Below are 24,871 nucleotides of genomic sequence, written 5' to 3'. Positions count from 1 at the left end.
TTACACTGTATTCTGTGACTAATCTGAAGAGTAGGTTCTCAGCAAAGGAAAGCTGGTTCATAATCATTTATCATCAGCTGCTAAACTATTAGAACCTGCTAAAAATCCAGAGATTGTCCTTTATTAACCTTTGGTTTAAGCAATTTTTGTAATTCTCTGAGGGTGTTCTGAAATAATGAATAATTTACCAATGCTCCATCTGAGGTCTGTCCAAACTGACCACTGAGAGCTGGCACAGGACTGATACAGAACAACCCCAAACTGTTCAGGGATACCTGTCCTGCAAAATAAGTATTTTCAGTAACTCCCCTCCCTGTGGAGAAAAGGCAGTTAGGCTTGTTTGTTGGTAATGATTTTTGCCCATCTCTAAAAATTTGTTCCAAATCCCATTGAAAGGCACTAAATGGACAGAACATTATTTAGATTCTTGAAAGAAAATACCTCCCTGTGGCTGTAACTTCTTCCATGAATCACTGTCACAGTTAACATGATAAACTCATTATTATTTCCGACTTCTTGGTATGTAAAGAAACCAACAGCCTTTTATAAGCTAATTTAAGTGTTTCCTAATTGCATTTGAATTTGAATAAATGCCATTTCCTACCTCATGTTCTGAAAGGAAGTCACTCTTGTGTACTCTATCCAGAAAGATACATTAGTGTTCAGTCAGAAGCCACAGGAATTATTTTTCATATAGGTAATTTTATTTTCTGCTACAATTCAGTCCATGTAATGTAATGGGCTTTTTTGGTTTAATCCATAAATACTGTACAGTGTACTATAAAACACAATTTTGAGGATTAGCTATTAAAGATCCCTTCTGCCAAAAAATGACACATTTCAGGGCACTTCAGACAAAAAGTGCATCACATCACAATACTCTGTTCCGTCATAAGCAAGTGCTAGTGCCCAGAGTTTGCACAGACTATTGTTGGACACACAATAGCTGCTGTTTGCCTTAACAATTAACATATTATTGCAGCTCCACTCATTGCTGCCAGACCAAGATGAGATCCTACAGAAAACCAAATTCTACTTTACAACACAGTCAACTATTTTTTTGCCTCATTTTCTAGGTAAAAGTGAAGAACACTGCACACACAGAAATTATTACAAACATGGCTGTAATACAAAAAAAAATACTATGCAATAAAAAACTTTGGTTTTCTTCAGTAAAATCATTTAATATTTTAAAGTCTGGCTTTACATTAATAAACAGTTGGTACCTTACACTCTAAGCTATTTCTCCTTTTTGCTAGTAGACATACCTGCAATATTATCCCACTGCAATGTCTCTTTTTGGCATATTACTAAGAAATCAACAGTCTTCAATGTCATGTTTTGATCAAAACTTCCTTTATTGTGTGTGTAGGAAATGTTCCCTATTTGTCAGAATGGTATATTTTTAATAGCAATTGTAGCAGGCATAATAAACCTCCTGGTTATGCTTACTACAAAACCAGGATTGGGTCTGATGGCTGGCCAGCCAGCCATTAAAAAAAAATTAAAAAATAATAAATTTGCATATTACAGTACAAGTTATTTGGTCCCAAGATTCCAGAGCTGATCAGGATCACAAGAGAACACAAAGTCCATTCTGGAATAAAAAGGCTCCTGGGAAACAGTGAAAGAAAATCAGGATTTACAGAAAGAAAAGCAGCAATACATGTGGGCTTTTTGTTCAGACATTTTTTGTGCCAGTATTGACTGAGAGCAACACTGAGATGCAAAGCTATCTTTATCCCTTAATAAATTTCTAATCCTAACTACTATGTGAACTAATGCAAATTTGAAAGGCACAAACAAAAAGAGCAAATCAGCTTGCGATTGCTACGCAGGAGGAAAAGGTCTAATTACCATCTGGAGGAAAGGCAAACGTGGTGCAGCAATTGAAAGACATGCTTTCATGTGACTTAACTAATGCTTCTAATATCCATCAGATGGAGGGGGTTCCATAAGTTTTAAATAATTTGCTTTGTGTTCATGTACAGTTTTGATCAACTAAATCTTGTTTCAAGTGAAATATAACCTCAAATTGCTAAAACAGTTTGAAGTAATACAGCATTATAGCTAAGAGTAGTAGTATTTTAAAGGATACTATTATTAAAAAAAAAAAAAAAGTATTCTAGATGGACTTAGTCCTGTGTGGTTCTATGAAAGATTGTTACACAATATGGGGAGAACTTTTACTAGACTATATACTATGTATATATATACTATATACTATGTATAAAAAATACAACTATCCACCAGTGCAGCTCAGTATTTTGATATTAACTGAAAATCCACATAAAAGCTCCCTAAACACAAACCAAAAAGCTGCAGCCTTCTTGAAAAGCTTTATCATGAGGATCTGAAGTTCTTAATTGCATTAGGCAGTTAATCAAAGAGAATCAGCTATGTGAGTTTCAAGTTGTTGATGCTTTCCATTAAATCTGAGGTTTGCTTCTTGCTCCCCTACAAAGATATATCACTATTTCTGAATACCAGTCTTGAAGAGGATTTTCTTGCAGATCAACTGGAAGAAATAATAAGAAAAAAATTTTTGCTATAGCTTGAATGAAGTCAACATGTCAAAACTTAAATGCTTTTGACATGTCACGTTTCCAAGAAGGATTCTTGTACTATTTATTGAAATATCTGATCCTTATTCAAATTTTGATATTTATATTATTGCTTTTTCTTCTGCCATTTAATTTCAGATAAAGTCTTTTCAATAAAACATCATAAGTTTACTTGGAAACATTCAGATAATTTGGCAATTTTTATATTTGTTCTGTCATCATTCCCAGAAGTGTTGCTGACAAGAAAATGCACTCCAAGAGTTCTGGTGGCAGTGGTGTCTCCATCAGTAGGAAGAAATGCCATTATATGTTACCAGGAAAACTCACCTCACAGTCAATACTGTGATAAAGATAAGTATCTACAATGGGGAAGGCAAATTGCCCTATGAAGACACATTTCCCCACTGACTGCTGAAAAAGTATGGCAAATTTAGATTAAACACACAGACTTTGCTGAAGCCAAAATTAGATCAATCCTATTTCTAAACATTTTAACACTCTTTTTTTTTTTTTTTTTTTTTTTCTGCAAACATCGAGTAATATCCTTATATGCTGAAGCTTCCAAATGCCACATGTTTCTATGGCAATTCTTAGATTAACTGGTCCTGCAGTAAGGCATTAAAATAACCCAATAATAAAAAGTAGTATGCCCAGGTTATTGACAGGAGCCTGAGTATTGATTCTGGCTACTGAGATATGGGCATGCTCTTGAGTGTCCAACCTCTGGTATTATAGTTTTTTTCTCTTTGTGTTATATAGGACTGGACTATTCCTGTTACTCATATCATAAAGGCTCATAAAATACCAAGTACAAAACAAAGTCTCGTTTTAGTTCTGCGTGACAGAAAGAGAAGTCTCTAAGACTCGGCTCTATCAATGGTACATTTATTAGAAAGGCTTCAGGAATGCTGTGTATGTAGACAACCAAGAGATCAGACCCAGCAGCTCGGGGGAAAGCAGGTCCTGCCTGACCAACCTGACCTCCTTTTATCACCAAATGATCCACCCATGGACAGGGGAGAGGCTGTGGAGTTGTCCACCTGCACTTCAGAAAAGTCTTCAACCCTGTCTCCCACAGCATCCTCTGGAAAGGCTGGCAGCCATGGTCTGCACAGGGGCTCTCTTTGCTGGCTACAAAACTGCCTGGATGGCCAGACAAGAGCGTGGCGGTGCATGGTGCCACAAGAGCTGTCCCCATTTAACATGTGTGTCAAGGATCTGGAGTGGGGATCAAGCGCATCCTCAGCAAGTTCACAGACACTAAGCTGGGCAGGAGTGTTCATCTGCTGGAGGAGGCTCTGCAGAGGGATCTGGGCAGGATGGATCAATGAGCTGAGGCCAGTGGTGTGAGGATCAGTGAGGGGAAGTGCCAGGTCCTGCACCTGGATCATAACAGCTCCATGCAGGGTGACAGGTTGGGACAGAGAGGCTGGAAAGTCGCCCAGAGGAAAAGAACCTGGTCAGCAGCAGCTGCTCTGATCATGAGGCAGGAGCTGCCCAGGTGGCCAAGAAGGTGAGTGGCATCCTGGCCTTTATCAGAAACACCATGACCACAGGACCAGGACTGTGATCATCCCCCTGCACTGGGTTAAGTAGAGTGATCTAGAAGCTACACTGGTTAGAACTGAAATAAGCCAAATACAGAACAAAACATTAACTTTGGGAACAGCTCAAAGGAGAAATGGCAGAGCCTATGAAAAAATGCCACCACACAACTGGAAAATGTCAATAAAAACACAGGGTACATTGATTAAAGAAAACAGAAAGGACAGTGCTGAGTGCCAGAGGTGACAGACAGATTAAGGTGGATGAAACAAGAATTACACTTCAGATTTAACCACAAACAAGCCACCTGTGACCTTACAGCACTTCAATGAGCTCAATCACCAGGGAGAATTTTGGAGATCAGTGAAAGCGTGGGTGGACAGAAAGTCAAGACAATATAAAAGTATGCCATTAAGTATTTTGAAAGAACTGAAGACAGAATGTAGGACTGCAGTGAAAGGGCAATATATGCTGTGAAGAACACACTTCAGATTAAATTTATGAAGTATTTACTTTCAATTAAGAGAAATTGGAGCAGTTTAAAAGAAACAGAACTTAAAGAGGGAGTTAGGAACAGTGGCAAGTAAGTGATTGAGTCAATGAGAAAGGATGGTGATATTAAGCAGCAGAAAGTATAAAGCAGACTTCTAATCCACAAAGAGATGAAAAAGATTGTCATAAAGAGTTTACAGCTATTTTAAGCCAGTATATTTGATGTAGAATCAACATAGTTCTTTAACATCTTTAACATCTTCCTCTGACATTTAAAGGAAGCAATGAATTTTCAAAAAGCATTGCTTTAAATTCCTAAAGGAGAAATTTTAATAAAATTCCATTTCACCTTTTTATCCTCACCATCTGGAAACATTTACAGTTGCTAAAAACTCCTGCTATCAGGAACAAAAGAACCACACACACAACACCCAGGCTTCATACAGCCTCCTCCAAACCAGGAAGTCACAGCAAATTGGGAAGGATTTGCAACTAGCACTTAAACCTTCACCTCATGGAATTTATTTTTAGGATTGAGTGGCAAGCTGTAATTCCAAAGTGAAAGAATAAGGAAAAAAAAATGAGACGGAGTCACAATTTTTCTTTTCATATTCCCCGGTTTTATCTTGAATTATTTGGTCAAGAGTAAGAAAGAAAAAATTAAAAGCAAAGCCTTATCACTAGATTAAGCGGTCCTTTCTTGTGCCAGACTTTCATCTTATATTTTCAATCTCATATGAATTAAAAGCTCCCTAGAACAGGAAGTGTGCTTATACAAGTCTGAAGTAACACACATGCAGTACCTGCTAACATTCAGTCACAGGTAGCATGGCACTCTTTTGTCACACACAAACTGACACAGGACAGAGATGCTGTGTGTGAGCTGTGCACAGCCCAATGTTTATCAACAGAGCTGAGGCACAGCCAGGCCCTGCTAACCCAGCCCAGAACTGCCAGCTCAACTTCACTCATTCACATACAACTTATGAAATCTTCTTTTAGTTTTGCATTTCTTTCCAGTTATTACTCTAACATTCACACATAAGTATCCCCACCCTTGCTTCATTGCCATTAACCCTGAGACTAAAGAAAAAATAATCCCACCTTACAAGGAATTCATGCTATGGCTTTGGATTCCCTTTTTTTCCCCCATCCTCTATCAACCAGTCAGTTTAAATAAACCTACAGACATTAGTCCCAAAGCACATTTTATCCAACAGAAAGCAAGTTAAAATTAAACTATTAAATTAAAAATATTAACAAAAATTATCATTTAAGCCATCATTGTATTTTAATATCCAAATCAAAGATATCATCCCACCTGAAGGGGCAAAAGGAAAATTATAGAGAGGAAAAAGATATTGAACTTTAAAAATTAAGATATGAGAAGCTAAATTGCTTCTGGTAACATGCTATTATTGCATTTAATTCGAACTACCTGAATGAAACTTGCATATGAAATTAATAGCCAGCCAGATGACAGAAGATGAAACAGCTCCTTGGACTGCAGCTGTTTCTTGGTTTTGCCCTCACACACACAAACAGTCTTGGTTTTTGACACCCTCCTTAAGTTTTACCTTTTGTGGCCAAGCTGTCATACAAGGGGCCCACAAAGCCAAATACAATTTTTGAAAAGCAAACGCTGATTATTACAAGAAATCAGTTTAGCAAGAGTACTTGAAATGCTCTCTATTCATTGGATGGGACTGGCCGTGAAGCTGATTTTATACAGTTTAAAGATATTGACTCATGACAGAACACTGTTGTTGGATTCATGAACGCTTTGTGTCAGGGGCATCTCAATGCCTCATTATTATTACTGAACTTACACTCGCACTACCCTCCTTATATAGCAAACTATTGTCACGCCAACAAAACGGTCTGGGAATGATGCACACCAGAGGCTTGATCTTTACAAGCTCATCATGCAGCTTAAATTAACGGCAATTGCAGGCACTGGGGTTCATTCGAGGATACGGCATCACACGATTTTCCCTGGGTGTTCGTCTCACTGTCAGGTGGCTCTGAAGCCTCAGCACCGCCCGAGCCGCTGCCGGGCCCAGCTCCTGCCCTCACAGCCCAACTGTCCCACGGCTGCTAACTGCCCCTGATCCAGGCAGCGGAAACGCCTCCTGCCTTCAAGTGAGGAAACGCCCCGCGTTTGGTGGCATGTACACAACACAACTATTAAAATACAATTATACTTCAGGGCGAGGAAGGAATCATTTGTGGGAAGAGAAGGTTGTGAGATAAGGAAATTCAGGCCTGTCCCGGTGATTAACTAAGATACCAAACGGGCAGCCCAAGAACATCACACCCTGCTATGACAGAAGATAAACCAGTAGCAGGTCTAGGGACAACACTGGACTGCAAACAAAAGTCTTCCAACGTCGTATTTTGCTATCAACACTTGCCTCAGAGCCCCACGTCCCCCGGGAGGCACTGCCTGCCCACACAGCGCTCCTGACACACAGGGCTGCCCCTCATGGCCCTTCGGCTCCCGCGGCGGCACTGGGGACTCAGGGCACTCAGCCAGCACGAAGGGGAAGCTGTCCCCCTCCAGAGAGCATCACCCTCCACCACAGGGCTGGGGACACCCCGCCTGCATGGGACAGCGGGGCGGTAGGGAGAGGTGCGGGGCGTCTTTCGGGATCAGAGGATAAAGGGTCCCTCTGCCACATGCCCCTCCCGTAACGGCAGACAGCGGACTACAAGGAAATAGGACAGAGGGAGGGAGGGAGGGAGGGTGAAGCACTGCATCCTGACGCCAGTGCTGCCGTCCTGCTCTGAGGTACGGGGAGGACGGGGGAGCGCCCCCCTCCATCTTGAGCCCGACACCGACTTACCCGCCGGAGCCTCCGCGCGCTCCTATTGGCTGGGGCCGCCGCGGCCGCGTCACGTGGGCAGGCCAAGCCCCGCCTCTTCCCGCCGCCTGTGCCGAGCCCGAGCCGTTGGCGGGGGAGGGCCGCGCGCGTGCCGCCGGTGCGGCGCTGCGCACGCGCGGGGGAAAACGGGGAGCGGCGGGGGCGCGCGGTGCCGCGCGTGCGCCGGCGGCGGCGGCAGGAGGGGCGCGAGGGGCGCGAGGCGGTTCCGGGAGCGCGGGAAGGGGGGCGGGAGCGCGGGGCGCACGCGCCGGCGGCGGGCGGGAGCGAGGGCGGAGGGGGCGGAGGTGCCGCCCCGCAGGAAACGGAGCCGCCCGGGCCCCGCTGCGCGAGACGGCGAGGGTGCGAGCCAGTGGGAGAGAGGCCGGCAGCGAAGCGTCATTTTCCGCCGCTGTGCTACCCTGGGACTCCGCTCCGCGAGGACACCGGCCGGGAGCCTGGAGCGGGGCAGCCTCCGCCCCTCCCTGCATCCGCCCCGTCCTGCGAGGCGGGACGTGACCGCTCCCCGCTGCCCGGCGCGCATCAGCTGCCCCCTCCCAGCGGAGCCGTGACCCCTCCTCCGGCTCCGCCGCCGCCCGTCCCGAGGAGGGAGCCCGGCACTTGTTGCTGCCGCGATGGTGACCGGCCCGGCCGAGTAGGGACCGCCGAGCCCGTCGGGCAGAGCAGCGCCGAGCCCGGCCCCGGACGGGGCATCTCGGGGTGTTGTCTCCCCGCAGCGCCCGGTGGTGACGGCGCTTCCCGGGCGACGCCAAGACTTTGGTCTCCGCGTGGGAATCGCGTTGGGCATCGCCGCCCGCGCCAGGTGGTCCCGGCGGGCACAGGGGGCACCGCCGCCCGCCCCATCCCTCGGCTGCGGCCAAAATGTCCTTCTTCAACTTTCGTAAGATCTTCAAGTTGGGCGGCGAGAAGAAGAAGAAACAATACGAGCACGTCAAGAGGGATTTGAACCCTGAGGAGTTCTGGGAAATCATAGGAGAGCTGGGCGATGGTGCTTTCGGTAAAGTGTTCAAGGTAAGGGCGGGCAGCGCGGATCGCTTGTGTTGCTCATAGCTGAGAAATGACTCGGAGCGTTGCTTCTGCCTCCAGCGCTGCCTTGGGCTCCCTGTCTGGCTGTCCCTCACCTCGGCATTCCTGCTGGCAGCGCCGAGTGCGGGAGAGCTCGGCTGGGGCGCTGAGCGCTGCGGGGGGACCCGGCCGGAGGCAGAGCGGGGGATCCCGGCGCCTCTTGGCCACGGAGCCTCGTGAAACTAAAGATAGAAAAGACCTATTAGGTCATTGTCCCGCCTTCTGCTCCACCCTGCCCGCTGCTGGATTGCACACTTCTCTGTGTTTTGGGTTTTTTTGAGACTCGTGTACATAGGGCTCCTAACCTTACAAAGACTGCATTTTCTTAGATCCGAAGTTCATAGTTCATACTTTTTTGTTTTTTTCCCCTCTGTACGGAAGGAGCCCCATGAGCAGTAAAACTGACTTCTGTGTTCCATGTGTAGTGTACAGAGCCAGGCTGTTGCTTTAACGGGCATTCTCCCATCTTGTTCCGCGTGGAGTTGAATTAAATAGTTGTGTTCTCTTGGCTTTCCCTGTGTGGCAGAATTCATGTGTTGGTCTCCTAACTTCTCTCAATTGTTTGCTCTTTAAACCTTTAAGTGCGCTGATACAAGTAGGGTTTTTAAGGATGCTTATCTAGAATTTATCAAGCCAAGTAGACTACAGTGACATAGATACAACTTGCTAGTGTTTGACAAGACTTTAGCTTTCAGGAAAATCTTCACCTATGTTGCCTCTTTCTAAAAGGGTTTTAATGCTCCATGTTTGGTTTACGGATAGCGTGGAAAAACCATCCTGATGGATAAGCATGAGGGAAACGGGAACTGACATGAAGCTCTGGAGCAGCTTCTGGAGACTAAGAAAAAATAACATGAGAGGATAGCATTTACAGTGTTTCTGAGAACTAATTCGGTCAAGAAACATTTATATTTAGACTACTGCATTTGAGAGTTTATGAAATCTGGGTACTCATGAAACTTGTGCTATTTTTGGTAGAAATTATTTTGGATTCTATTGTACTGCGGTGATATCACCTGTTTGTAAATTTGAGCAGAAGTGCCACAGTAAGTTCAGAATGTTAGGTGGGGTCATTTCACCCGAGGAATGTGTGTCAATGTTCTATATTAAGAACATCTAGTTTATTTAGATACTGGTGTAATACACAGTCTAGATGGTGGTGCTCATGTCATTTTTGAAGATTGGAGTTTTGGGTCTTTTTTTAAATGGCTGTGAATATGTCTGAAGTTGCTCTATCATAAAGCTGCTCAACACAAAAATTTAACATCTCTTAACAGCGCTTGCAGAATATTAAACTTTTAATCTGAGCTTCATAGTGGAGTTTCGTTTCCCAGATATGATACTAAATGTGTTTTCCCCCACTGTGCACTTCCCCTCCCATCCTCAAGCCTCTTCTCACTTCATCTGCAGGCGTGTCTGTATTAGCAATAGTAGTTGAGGAAGGTGTCTGAGCAAGGGAGCTGTAAAATTTGCATTTCAGTGTACTCTATACACAAACAGGAGAATGTTTTCCACTTGGATGTCGTTTTTCACTTCGAGATTTATTTCTGACTGAAAGGACAGAGATCACTGTTGGAATTGATCATAGGCAGAATTACACGTGGTTACCCTGGTCAACTTGTTGAAGTTGGCCCTTTATACGAATTAACAGGCAGTATTCCTGGGAAAAAATTCTCATTTAATAAAAAGTAGAATACTTCATGTGTCCATCAGCATTCTTTTTGTTTCCATCTAGTTTGAGAAGGAGGCTTACACACAGATACAAACTGTACTTGTGTTCCAGCACCTGAGTGTGCATCCCAACAAACAGCATGGAAAGGAGAGGTGTGTTAGGTGGTTCTTTCATGGATATACACCTCAAAGGAGAAACTGCAGGCATAGGCATTCAAGTCCTTCTCAAATTTTGAATTCAAAACTATAAGCCAGAACAAAGCTTTCAAGAATGCTTGAAGACTTTGTCTTTAGGTAATGGAAGTGTGGGGGTTGGAATTTTCATTTGTTTTATTTGCCAACCCCCCATCACCTTAGTGTCAGTTACATTTGCCAAAAGTGCATTTGCCTTTTTTTAAGATCTTAGGATCTGTGTGTGACAGCGTTTTGGCAGATGTATGTTAAAGTGGAACTGCCATATAAATAAGTCTTTGTATACTTTGAATTTCTAAAAAGTAGGTTAGATTGGTTACATGCTATGATTTCCCATAGAGGGATAATTGGTTTAGTTGTGCAGCTGATCTTCTGAACAAAGTGTCAAATATTTAAATAAAACCTCAAAAACAACTCTAAATGATTCTGACAGTACTGATTAAATTATTTACTAAAAAATGCTGTCCAGTGGTAATTAATTTTGTGTACAGAAGTCTTAAGGGCATTGTAAACTCGTGATTGATTCCCCTTCTTTGCAATCAAGTACATGGATCTTGCTTATTTTTTTTACTATCTTAGCTGAATTTCTAGAAAAACTTATTTCCTTTGAAGCTGTTTGTTGCAGTGTTCTAAGGCTTTGATTTCTGACAATTCATACATTTGTATTCATGGGCTTCTCAGTAATGTTTAGAAATACTGTTTCAACTGCTATTGCAAGTCTCTTGTGATGAGAGGAGCTCTGTAATTGCAGATTACTGATGGCAAAGGTTTACAGCCATGTAGGACTATTTATTCTGGCCCTTTTCAGGCTTTTCAAAGAGGCCACTTTTAGGCTGTTTTCTTTTCTCTCTTGGCTAATGAATAATGGTGTGGTGGTGGTCCTTTTACAATTTATAGATCCTTGCAGTACTTCATTATCAGGTGATGGCCCTTGAGGCGAATTTTGAGTTTCCTGATGATAGAATTTTTTTCCAGTCTCTTTTATGTGCTTTTCATGGATTATTTAGAATTAACTGAGTGGACTGCTGGAGTTCTGACAGACACTGGAGACGCATAATATTAGCACTGGAGGCTGATCTGAAGTTTGAATTTTGGCAGTCAGACACAACCCCTAAAACACAAGAGGGACACTCTGAAACTGCTCTTGATTTGATCAGTTAAGTGCCCTGAGAAAACATGGGCTCTTATTGTAATTATAATCAGTTTACTTTAGAAAGTAGTTACATTATTAGATCATGTTGCTGTATTGTGTGTTCTGGTACCCTATTGTGTCAAATCGCAATTCTGTGCACATTGTAAATATTGCTTCAAGGTAGATCAGTGTGTTAATGACTTTCATCAGCTTTAAACTACTTTCTGAATTCCCAGAAGTAAAGGTTCAGATGATGTGAAAACAGACCTTTCAAATGCCTGATGTGATCTGTGGCTCTTTCTTGCTGCAGATATCCGTATTTTCATTAATGATGTTTATCTTCCTCAGTTAACCTTTTGAAATAAATAAAGTCTTGGGCCTGTATTTCAGTAAAATTTGCCAGTCTCTTGGCAGTAAGAACATTGTACACTCACTTTGCAGAAAGGCATATTCATAGTGTCTAGTTGTTGTCATCTCTGAGCCCTTTACTGGAGGATACTCCTCCAAGAAATTAATGTACTTTTGGCCATGATTGTGATTAATATGGGTGTCTGCACAAGTGTACTAATTTTAAGTCTTCTGTGGGAACAGACTCTATAGAGGTAAAACATAATGTTTGTATGCAATATAAGAGTGTATTTCTATATGGTGTGTGTATATAGAGATAGTATATAGTGTATATCTGTTTCAATTTTTATTAAGGAATTCTTTGGACTTGTCTGGCTTTGAATTTCATTCACACTTTGTTTAAACTGGAGTGTTCTGCCCCTTTAGAGTATCTCATTCATTACACTAAATCTAAGATGCTGGAAGCATTGTGTATACAAAATTCTCATAGCAGTTCAGAGAATGAAACAAACTTCTTATGAAGTTGCTAGCACAGGTTTTCCAACTCTGAGCAATTAATTGGTGCTTGGTTAAAAGAAAAAATCTGTTTTTTCTTTAGGTTCAGAGAAGAAAGTTTGTGCAAGCTGATAACCATAATCATGGTGAACAGCATTAGCCAATTGGATCATCTTCTGAAAAGTGTAGCTACATTAAGTTCATATTTACTTCTGTTAACAGTAGTGGTCAGTACCAGCTCATCTCTGGCTGGTACTTTTGACAACAGTGTTTCTTCAAGTCCAATAATCCAATGGTATTGGTTCATTTAAGTTAAGCTTTTGTATCTATATTTGAAGCCATCTTATCTATAATGAACCTATATGACTTACAGGACAGCTTGGGTTTGCCTTAATGTCTTCTATAGCAGGTATAAACAAAAAGAATTTTTAAGTAGTGATTTAATAAGACTGGACCAATTATATCATTTAATGATTATGTGTTCTTAATTCCTTTTAATGTTTAAATATGAACTGACTGCTGGTAGCTGCTTAAAGTACTTTTTTGTGCCCACTAACATAATAACTTATTTCCTAATCCTAGAAAATGCATTAATTAGTCTGACCTATAAACAAATTAAGGCCAGAGCAAAGAGAATTTATACTTTCTAATTTCTTTGGTGTTACAGCACATTGTTCTGCAGTTGGATATTTCAATTTGAGGTTATCCAGATGATAGTAATGTATCATGCTGCTTACTAGGGTGGATGTCTTTTACATCTGTAACCTAGGAATCCCAGGAACAGATTTTGACCACTTAACATCTAAGCTTGAAGTAGGATAGGCTTTGTTTTTTCTACTCTTTATGTTTTTGCTTATGTGGTGTCATTAGTTCCACTAATTCTTTAGAAGAATTTGGTAGAGCTGTTGAAACTTAGTGGACATTCCTTTGTGAATCATATAGTTCCCTGTGGAATGATGCTGCTTGAGTTTGTCTGAAGTCCTACATGTTTAGCACTAGTTGGAAGATAAATTCACATTTGAAAGCTTCCAGTCAAACACAGTGTTTCACAAACAGGTTTCATGTGTGACTCTGCCATGAGCCCAGACCTGGAAAGAAACATCAGGTGAAAATGTTCTAAATGTAAGTTCAATGCAGAATGAATCAGTGGTGCAGAACTCTTGGCAGTTTTGATTAAAATTGTTTACTGTACCAAATATGTTTTCTTCTAATTTATTTTCATTCATAATTGAATATATAAGTTTACCTCTCATTAAACTGGAGCAGTAAAATGGTGCAGTTGCCCTCAGGAGATCTGAATTAATAATATTCTCTTAAGTGCTTTGTTGCTTTGTTTAGCCATTGAGGCATTAGTAGATAGAGGAGATATGAGAGTTGATTTACTCTCAAGAGAGTAATGTATAAGGTGCCATATGAAATTTTAAATATTTAGTCTAAGTAAAATAGAACTACAACTTTACTTAAAGCTTGCTATGAACAGTGATCTCTGTAAAAGTAGCCTGAGTATGGTAGTGCTGCTGTGAATGATGAAAAAAGATGCATGACAGTTCGTAGAAGGCAAACGATTGTAATCTCGCTGATCAGCTTGGTGACTTGCCCGACAATGCTATCTTTATTTTCACACTATTGCAGTTTTAGCCTGATTAGAAGATAGCAGATAAGGAAAAGGCAGTATGGCTGTTTTAAACTGGGAAATCTGTCAGGGGGAAAGCTTTACAGAGCTCTTTACACCTATTGTCGCTCCAGCTGAGTTGGGGAGGAAATGGTAGTGCCAGAAAGTCATCTGTGAATTGTAGACTGACATAACTTTCTTGAATGAAATGGCTACTTGTTACTTTTCCTTTTTGTCTGTAGCAAGGAGATATTCAAAAGCAGCATAGCATGTCTCTCACTTTTTGGACATATTTGCATCTCTTGGCTTGAAATCAGCATCACAATACTTAACTTATGAGTAATGTATTGTCTGTCTGTTGCATTTGGAACTAAAACTACAGCCAAGTTTGTGGAGGATAATTATAGAACACTTATGATTAGTTTTTGGTGAGGCAGTCATCTTTTCCAAGGTGTGAGCATAGTTATGTAAACTGTTTAAAAGTCTAAGTAAATAGGAAATCATTATTTTATTTTATTCATGTTGATTAAATTCCTCCCCTTTTTTTCATGTCAACTGATATATCATATTTCTTAACTAACTGTTTGTGTAACTGTTTGGACTGTGGTTTCTTGTCTGGAAAGTAAAACTTCAGATTTCAGGCATAAGCTAAATGTGTCTAAGATCACAGAATGAAGCTTCTTTAGTCTGCTCTGATTTGGTGAAATAATTCTTCTATCTTAAGCCCCATGCAGTCCCTTTTAATTAAATAATTTTGCTCTGAGTTTTGGTGGGGGGGCAGTTGTTGGTTTTTAGGATTTGTTAGTGGTTTTGTAGGCAGTATGGTTAAACCTTTAATCACTGGCAGGATCCTCCAGAACTACAATCCTCCAAGTAGTAATACACTCCAGTGTTGCAGAGCAATAGTTGAAAAGTTTCTTTTGGTAATGATTCAAATTCCAGTTTTGACCACCCTGTAAACAGTATTTTAGAAATAATTTGGTTTGTATTTGCAAATATCCCATTCCCAGTTTGGGATCTCTTTATTTTTTGTCATTATTTAAATTGAATGCACTTATGAATTCCATGTTTAATGGGCCATGACCCACGTTTTGAGAATCTCCTAAGATTGTAAACATAATTTTCCTTCAATGACAGTTGTGTCTGTGTTCAAGAGGAGTCTGTAATTAAACTCTCTGATTTGAGATTTTAAATACATTCCTTGAGACCCTGGTAGTTGATGTGTCATTTATAAATACTTTTTCAGTCTTTGCTTCTTTGTGCTTTCCCAATAACCTTTAATTATATTCAGAGTATACACAGAGTTGACAAATTCATAGTGTCTCACCTCTTTTGCCTATTGTCTTTATTTTACAGTAGCTGCCAAATTACCCAACTGCAATGCTTGTGCTATCTTTTCTTTTGATACTGTTTGGATTGTTCCAGTTTTCTATGTTTAGTGATGGAAAAGCCATGAAATTTGCAGTTAGAAAACAAAGCAGATGGAATTAATAGCACAGAAAGCAGATTGATTTAATAGCACAGGGTAAAAAAAGTGATGTTTTATAGTTTTTCTCCAAAACCATATAAAATACCTTTTCTAGTTCATATTTAATGACTTTATAACATGATTACAGTATGGAATGCTTGAAAGAAATTTTAAGTCTCAGATATATTGTAAATATTTCATGTGGAAACACAGTTTGTCCTCTCATAAATGGGAAGGAATTTTTTTAGAGAGAAAGAAGACTCAGTACTTGTGGAATATATTTGAAGGATGTCAGGCAATAAAAATTGTCTATGTAATATTCAATAAAAGCTAGTAGGCTACCTCAGACCACTTTGTAATGGTATTCATACTTCAACAGAAAATGAAGGCTTTACTGGAAATGGTAATTTTCCACTGGCATTTCAGATTTTCTGTTGAATATGCTCTACATTCATGACACAAACCAACTGAAGTATATGCAGCAGAAGATTTACCTAAAGCAAAAAAAAAATTGCAATAAAACAGTAATGTAAGATTCTTTAAATATTTAATTCACGTGCTTAAACTACCATACTTGGTTTTAGGAGGATATGGCATTTCTTGGAGGAGTTCTCAATGTATGTAAAAGCAAATTACAATATTGAAGTTATAGATTTGTCCTTGGTTTTTGTTTTTTTTATTGTTTTTTTAAAACTATTTTGGGTTAAGACTGGATTTTTCAGTATTTTGTGGGATTGCATGTGTCTGTATAGAGAGGTTAATGTAAGGCAGCTAAGCATGAATGGTGGTTTGTAAGTGAAGAGTGCAACACAGTATTTCCCTTCTACCTTGCATGTTTATATTTTTTAGCTATTTTCTAATTAGGTGATTGCCTATAGCCTAGAGCAAGAAAATGCTCAAATCTAGACTCATGCTTGAATCAAGTTCCACACAAAACATAGCTTTAAGAATATTCTGACTGCTTGAGGCATGCTATTCTATTATATGATTTTCAATTTTTACTTGATTTTCTGTGGAGAAGAACAGGAAGAAATGTAAAAGTAAGACCATACTGCAATAGTTAAATCAATTTATTGATTAGTGTTTAAAATTTGCTAAATCTCTTGCTACTACAGTGGACTGGCTGTTACATTGAAGTTTGCATCCTGAAAATTTGTCTGTTGTTTCAGAAAATTTGACAACTAAGGATGCCATAGTGAATAAATAAACTTTATTATTTTCAGGAAATTTTTTCCTAAAGTTGCAATAATGCAGTTATTCAAAATGAGTGGATGAACAGAAAGTGAATTTTTTTGTGGGGGAACCATTGCCCCAGAACTGAAATAATGCCTAGATCACAGCTGGTTTACTTGGTATGGAAGAAATGGTGAATCCCCATCCTAAGGCAGAATTGGGGCTTAATCCATCTAATTTAGTAATGAGTTGGGAGAAGACTGTCCCTTCGCTTTCTTCATCCCTCTTTGAATGGCATTTTAGATCTGAGACTTCCTTGTTTAAGAAGGACTTTAAGGAACTGGATTTTGTCTCTAGAAATGTTTAGTCATTGCTGTGATTCAGAAAGTGTTCTGAGGAAAGTTACTGTAACTTTGTCAATGACAATGTAATAACTTGGCAAGACTTTTTTACGCGGGATTTTATTCTTTATCTACTAGTTAATGATTCTCCTCAAACAGATTTGTGCTGTAAAAACAATGGTGTTTGCTAACATACCTAGATTGCACATTATAGAAGAAAATTTCTCACTTGTATTTATAAATAAATAAATTTTACCAGGAAAAGGGTTAATACCTTTGTAATCAAAAGGCAGTAAAACATTAATGGAGAAATGTTAATTGAGTGCCTCAGCAAAAATTAAAATGCTGCAGTTAACCCTGATCTCCTTCACAACCATTGTCTCAATCAGGAATTATTCAATTCATATGCTGCCTTTTCTTATTGGGTGAAGTTCACTCATGTTCCTGCCCCACCTTTAGCTTTTCCTGTTTGAATTGAAGAGGCCCAACCTTTTTAATCTGCTTATTATAGGACTACTGCTTGACCTTCTAATTTTGATTGTCCTTTTCATTCTCTTATTTCCCTCTGTGGATGACACAAGTCTTTCAGTTCAGTTCACCATCCAGTTCTGTATTTATTGCTGGATAGTCAAGGGTCAGAAGCTCAGGTCTGTGCAGCTACAGCACAGTGAGCTGTGATCATCGTGGGGAGATATAGTCAGAATAGTTTGAACGGGATAAAACAAACTCAAATCATCTCAGTAATGTGGAGAAATGGATACTCTGAGTTAAGCCAAGCTTTTTTACTCTTTCACTCTTTCCAACTACTTTTTCCTATTAGTGGAGATGTACTAACCAAGTTTAAAAGTAACCTGTCTGCTATTTTTCATCTCTAGGAAGGACGGCATGAAATCTTAAAAATCACCATTTAAACAATGCTGACAAGTGTTTTGTATTGACAGGAATAGCTGGGGTACCTGACAATGTCTCCTTTGTTCTTGGCTGTAGCATGAATTTCAAACTGCCTACTGGTAGCAAATACAGGTGTTCTGGCAAGCTTAGGAACCCAGTGAGCTGATTTGCTGATTTTGCATGTTGCATTTGGATAAAAACAAACAACCCACACACTGGCCTTAGCACTTGAAAGTGAAATATAAAAAAGGAGCTCATGTTTCCCCTATTATTTGTGGTGTCTGTTTTCAGTGTTTATTGATGCTGTTGTCAATTTGTGGTCTTCAGTGGCCTGACATAGGACCTCACTTTTAGCCAGTGCAATATAAAGAAGATTATTCTGAATCCCTGAAAAGTACTAAAACAGTGTGGAACTATCATATTAACTAAGTGAAACAGTCAACAATACATGGTTGTCCAAAGTGATTTAGTAAGTACAGGAGTGACATTGAAATGATGAGTGTCAGGGCCTTACCGTGACTTTTCCACAACAGTTTCCGATGGTGAGGTCCATGGAGGCAGGGTTCTGGCAGTGTACTGTCCTTCCCACATCCTTCCTTGTGACAGGCTACTGCTTGCCAGCTCTGTGTTGATCTGGTTCAAGGAACTAAGCCATGCAAAAGCTGATTGTCCATGTAATCTTCTTGGCTGCCCAGACCAGCTCACGAGAGGGCCAGACAAGTGACGTTGCTAATAGAAGGGAAAATTGACAGGAGTGTCAGCGTTGGATTCAATAGCTGTAAAAGGGTGGCATATTAATATTCTAGAGTTGTTGAGGTATGTCAGATGAATGCTTTTTGTCAGGACAAAAGAAATAGACTTGTTCTTATTGTAGGAGCCGTTTGCTGTTAGCAACTACTAATAAAAAGGTACTTGTGAAGAATGCTGGTGGTGTTTTTATCAGCCAGTGGTTCTGCCCCTTAGCACCACTGACATCCATACTATATAGGCATGTCTATAACTGCAAATTAACTATAAGCCTACAATCCCAGTTTTAATTCAGGTGGCAATTCCCTTTTCTACTTTAGGTGTGCTCAATAACTGCTAGAAAAATTGGAAACTTTATAAGAGTTCTTGTTTGGCACTGAATCTACCTTGTATGAGAAAAGTACAGAAACTGAATTGGATTTCAGAGTGAATAGGGTGTTTTGAAGGAAGAAGTGGCTTTGATAATTTTCCAAAGGGAATGGAATTATTAATTCTGCCAACTGTACAAATATACAACAAAAGATACTCCTCTGCTTCAAAAAGCTTTCCGACTAATAATAAATTAAAATAATAAACATAAGAGAGAGGGAGAAGAGTAAAGAGATGAAATAGTTTTCCTTTAACAAGGCCTCCTCCTGAGAGCTGTGCAACATCACTTCTTGGGGATATGGACAAAAGAAAGCTTCCATAATTCCATGAAAAGTAACATTGCCACACTGTTATGAGGCAAGAACAGTGCTTCCTTCTGAGCATCTTGTGTGCTTAACTGTTTGATGTTACCATAACTCTCAGCAGTTCTGTCAGAGGAAGAGCAATGTTCAGTGGTACATGAAAACCTTTTATTGATAAAAATTTGTTAGTTGCAAATGTCTGAATCAAGCAGTAGATTTTCCTTTGCATGTTTTGTGCATTGAGCTTTTCAAAGTCTTGAAGAATTTTTTCTTGATTTGTTTGTCTGGATTTTTTAAAAATAATTTTATTAAGTCATGCAATTATTCCCATGGCCATTCGTGGTTATCAGTAGCACTCTAGGTAAATTCTGAACAAATTACACTAATCAGTAAAATGTCAAAAGCAAGTGCATAAAGCATGAGAATTAGAGAAATAGCATCAGCAGCATGCTTGTAAATTAAAATTTCCTTTGAAATCTGCTGATAAGTAATAGGACTTGCATTCATATAGTTTCTCAGAGTACTCAATTTTCATAATTGGTTAGTTGTTTAAATTCAACGATTAAAAAAAACCCCCAACAAACCAAACAGTTAATCTGAAAGGCAGCATCAGAAAGCAGCATATTCCCCTCCTGTGTTGAATATGAATGAAGTTCATTTACAGAAACCAGAATGCTATTTTTGTGGTACTTGAATAGCCAATTGTCAAGGAATACCAAATGTTTATTGAGAAGGCTCTTTCTCATCTCTTGAGATATGGTACTTGCAGCACAAAGGCAGCCAGCTCATCTAAACTGTGAGGGACCTTTTGAAACTTCATTTTGTGCTTCTGAGGTGCTGTGTGACTTTAGAGCAGGACTTACAACACAAGAGAAACCACTGGCAAGTCATAGGCTACTAGCATTAAATAGCATATACCAGCAGAGTGAATTTTATAATTAATAAAGTTTATTATGGTCGGAGTAACTTTGAAATAACTTGCTTATGTTAGAGTGCTGAATGACCCCAGCTTTACTGTTATTTCTTTGCTGTTGTTGCTGTCTTTGCAGTTGGTTTCTGTTAGATTGCCTAAGAGATGTGTATGTAAGGAACCAATGACCCCCTTCTAGAATTCTAAATTTTATTTTAAAAATTTTATTTAAAAAAATATATTAGTACCATAAATAGAAAATGATTTTGTTTCTATAACAGTTTTACTTAAAAGTGAGGGATGGTGATGTGCAGCTTTTTAGTTAAAATTTTCTAAAGCTACTTTACTCCTCTTTTACTCCTTCAGAAATAGAGGAAGTTTCTTTTTAGCAGACTAGAGTATGCATGAAGCAACAGAATATATGCTTTGATAGTTTTGCAAGAGCTGTTGCCAGTTTCAGTGTGGTATTCATGTATTCGTTTCCTTGCCCTCTGTTACAACTGTATCTCATTGTGAAACACTGAACCTTAAACTGCCTATGTAGTTTATATTTTTCCCCTAAAACATATGAAGTTGTTCATCTTAGGAGGGCAAGGAATGGAGAGGGGTGATGATGCTTCATTCATCTCATTTAATTTAATCTTTCCCCTCTGGCTATTTAGCTGTGCTTATTGTGAAATTTGAATATGGCTCACATTGCAGTATCAAATTATACAGAACCTTTTCTCAAAGTGACCATATACTTCAGCTAGTAAGATGCTTACACTTTAAATGACAGTAAAGGTACATCTGTAATAGGTCACCTTCTGCAATAAATACATAAAATAAATTGTTGTATGCAATGACTTCCTTCTGCTATATAAAATGTAGAACTTTTAAAAATATTATTTACTCTTTTGACAGCAAGGTTTTTTTTAACTTAATAACTGTGCCACATTGCATTTCTATGACTATGTAGTTTCCCTAGTAACATGTGAGAAGGCCTTTGTTGAAGGCTTCTTAAAACCTAAATAAATTGTCATTTTTCTTTATTATTTTGTTGACTTGTTGATATCCAGTTGGCCAGGACAGAATTTTCCATGCTCAAGTCAGCTGCACTGTTTTTTTCTTGTTTTGCCATAATGAATGGCTGTGCTGGGTCAGCAAACAGCCGTAGCCATCTTGCATCTGATCTGACTAAAAAGCTCTGGGGAAAGCAGATCCCAGTTTTGTTTTGTAACTTAGCTCTGAGGAACTGTGGGTTGACTGAGCCACTCTACTAAAAGAAAAAAAAAGGACAAAAAAGAAAAAAGGAGTGTACTAGATCTACTCTTGTACATCTGTGGATGTACACCAGTCTGCAGAGTGTGAGTAAACAAAATGACTTGGTGCTACATGACTCCAAAAGACTCAGTGGTGTCTGTAAAAGGCTCCAGAGTGAACTTTTACAGCTCCAAATGTCTCCTTGGGAAAAGGGGTTAGCAGGAGTAATGCCAGCTCTGAGCTCCAGGGCTCTAAAGCTCATCACAGATGTTAAATGATTAGAAGCAAGATTGTAACAAAATTAGAAGCAAGATTGTAACAAAAACTTCCCGGGTGAAGGACTTGGAGTTTTTTTAAGTCCTATGTTCAGACAAATCGTAAAATTATCAAAAGCAAATCATAAAATTCTCAACCTGAAAGTGGGATAATTTTCTGATTAAAGAACAGTGTGTAAACAGCTTCAACTCTGTGTTTGTCTTAATTCTAGTGATCAGCTAAAGTTAGTAATTATGGTTTAATTAAAAATCTTGATAATATCGTTCCATGGAAGCACTCCTAATTGCATCATTTGGAATAAAGGTGTGTTTATTATTGGAATAGGCTGATTTTAAGCTGTAGTCACTAAAATAAATTGGCAAGCATTAAGTGTAATGTTGGTTTTTTTCCTAATGACACAAAACCAAATAAATAACTGTTGGATGTTTGTAAACCAAGATGAAGATCCAATGTGTTACTGTCTTCCTTGGAGGTTTTAAGTTAGTTTGGGGTTGACATTGTTGCTGGATAAAACTGAGAACCTCTGCCAGCAACTGTTAGTGTCCTCTGCAGGGGAAAGATGCTGGCAAAGCAGCTTAGCACCGTGGGGATAAATCTCAATTTGTCACACCTCCCCCTTCTCAAGTTTAGGAGTTGATTGTAATGCAGTATTGAGTGTTTTAATGCTGCTTTAGCAAGTAGGATGCACAGTTATTGTAACTGAATTTAGGGGAAAAGAACACTCCTTTGCACATACACCTCTGACACCACCTAATGCTTTAGTTACAAATGTTTCCCAATGTTGTCAGCTGGTTTTCCCTGTTGCTGTTATGAAAGCCATCATGGAGCAAGAGAAGGGAAAATACGATGTGTTATTATAGAACAGCATAGCTGTTTTCTTCTTGCCAGTATTTACCAATTTTTTCTTATTTTTTATTCTGTGTTTTAATAAGAATTGTGCTGAAATTTGGTATTTTCTCCTCTATTAAGTTTACTCCAAAGGATTGCTTATCTTGCACATATTTGCCAGTTCAACTCATGCACTTTTGAAAAATATGAATATAAGTATTCCTAATTTCAGTGGCACAAAGCATGTGCAATCAGGATGGGAACTCTGCTTAGCTAGTACACAAAATACCACAGAATTAATGAGAATATTTAGCGGGAAACATGAGGTTAAACATGAAAATTATATTTCATAGCACTACCAAAAATAACTTGTGGAATCCTCAGAAACCAACTGTGGAGGAAGCAGAAGAACCACAGTAAGTATGAAGTACAAGGATAATGTTAAAAGAGTGAAGTTGTCATGGAAACAGCTCCCAAACGAGCATAGCCACAAAGGCAGCACCAGACCACAGGATCACAAAGATGCTTCAGCAGGCGGGGTTGAACCCTGGCCTTCACTTTGGTAGGAATAGTGTTTGCTTGTAGGAAATAGAGGCACTTCTATCTGTATTTCTGTTTCAGTCTCTTTTTCCCCCCCCTCTGGCATTAAACAGGGAAACTGAATTCAATTAACTTCTTTTTAAGTAGAAGAAACTGTATAGTAGGGTAGCTGTGATACGTTGTGCAGGCTGGGAAAATGTTTGGCTGATCAGCTGTAGTTCAAGGGTGTATCATCTTCTTTGGGAGATACTGTCCTTTCATTATCTCTTGAATAGATCCTCCGTAACCATCATTTCAACAAGTTTCAGCAGGTGTAACTGAAGTTAGCTGTTCTTTAATTCCTTGGGCCAACTGTAGCTATAATGAAACAAAAAATTGAAATTGCCTCCTTTTTAAGAATTTATTACTACTGCGTTTTCATGCATCATATCATGCAGTGAAGATGCTTGCAAAAAACAGCTTCTTTGAATTTACTGACTTATCTTAATTTCCAGAAATCTGTGGTGGTTGCTGTCTTCTTCGTTGGCTGAACTTGTGATTTATTGTTAAAATTGTGGTTTAATACTGTAACAGTATCTATTTGCTCTTGAATTCAAACTGATACTTTTAATTAATTTTTTTAACATTTAGTATTAGAATTAATGCTGTCTTTTATCTGATTAGGGTAGACTTCTTTTCCAAAATTCACTGATAGAGAACACCTTTCCAAGTTTGTGAAAAGAAACTTGAACACTTGATACTGATCAATCATGCAGATATTTTAGTTTCAAAGTGTGCAGGACAATGTTAAATATGGTATAGGAAACTTAGACAAAACATAAGTCCACTGCAGTTGCTTCAGTAGACCACACTACTTCTTAAATTTTTATTTTATTTTTTTATTTAATTAAATTTTTAGTGGTAAAGCTGCTAAAATTTAAAATGAGAGCAATTTTTTTCCTTAATTAACATGTTCTAAGAAAGATTGAAATCTCCGCTTTGCGGTAGCTCAGAGAAACAGCTCCTGCCTTTGTGTTGTACAAGGCCAGCTTTTCAGTACTGATCACCCAGGCACTGACAGAAAATTTATGTGGAGCTACGTCTGACAATCCCCATTGTGGACAAAAGTGGAACTTTTTATGTGGGAAAAGCATCTTTTGCTGAATAGGGATGTGTGTGTTTTTCCCCTTTTGACAACTTTGATGATCTGTGATTATGACTATATGGTTTTGCTGAGAAGAATGAGTCAGAAAGGAAAAGCTTCTTAATTGATTTGTTTTGCTGCCTGCAAAACATGCAGTGAAGTTATGTAACATCTCACAAGAGATCAGGTACCAGGAGGAAAGGTGATAAACCATTTTCTCTTGTATCTCAGCTTTGTTCCTGGCTGGCTGAACAAGAGGTGAAGGATGTGCTTAACTTTTTTCAGTTGTAAATACTGTTTAATTTTAAAAACTGCATTGCAAAGGAGATGCACAGTTGGGAAGGAAATGTTTGCTGGCTATAGGAAACTGAAACAGCTCCTCACAAGCAAGGCTGAAACTTCATATTGGTCATCAGAAGATGAAAGGCTATGTGTTATCTCTGAGCTGTAATCCTATTACTCTGGAGCGGCAGCTCTGCTCTCCCTGCTGTCCAGGGCAGGGAATATGCAACTTCTTGGCCTAGTGCCTAGATAGTAAACTACCTTTTAATATTCTGCTGTCAGTCTCTTCACAAAGCTTCTGCCTTTAGAACTTACATTTAGTTACATGACACCGTGCAAAACTCCAGCATTGTTAGGAAAGAGTCACTAATTTCACATACT

At 39.3% G+C, this 24,871-nt stretch overlaps 2 protein-coding genes across 2 annotated transcripts in view; one reads left to right on the top strand and one right to left on the bottom strand.

Annotated features, from left to right (window-relative positions):
* The window catches only part of STN1 (STN1 subunit of CST complex), a 45,036-nt gene extending 37,502 nt beyond the window's left edge, over positions 1 to 7,534 (bottom strand). Inside the window, exon 1 of the mRNA XM_033066634.2 lies at positions 7,448 to 7,534. The gene's annotated coding sequence lies outside the window, so the exon portion shown is untranslated. The remainder of the gene's footprint in view (positions 1 to 7,447) is intronic.
* A 588-nt stretch (positions 7,535 to 8,122) lies between these two features.
* Positions 8,123 to 24,871, top strand: part of SLK (STE20 like kinase) — a 48,916-nt gene continuing 32,167 nt past the window's right edge. Inside the window, 1 exon segment of the mRNA XM_033065655.2 lies at positions 8,123 to 8,494. Within this exon segment, the coding sequence (XP_032921546.1) occupies positions 8,345 to 8,494 (150 nt within the window). The 5' untranslated portion in view covers positions 8,123 to 8,344.

Source organism: Catharus ustulatus, chromosome 8 (assembly GCF_009819885.2).
Source record: "Catharus ustulatus isolate bCatUst1 chromosome 8, bCatUst1.pri.v2, whole genome shotgun sequence".
Taxonomy (NCBI): Eukaryota; Metazoa; Chordata; class Aves; order Passeriformes; family Turdidae; genus Catharus; species Catharus ustulatus.
Note: the sequence above shows the minus strand (reverse complement) of the source record. Positions and strands in the feature narration are given on the sequence as shown.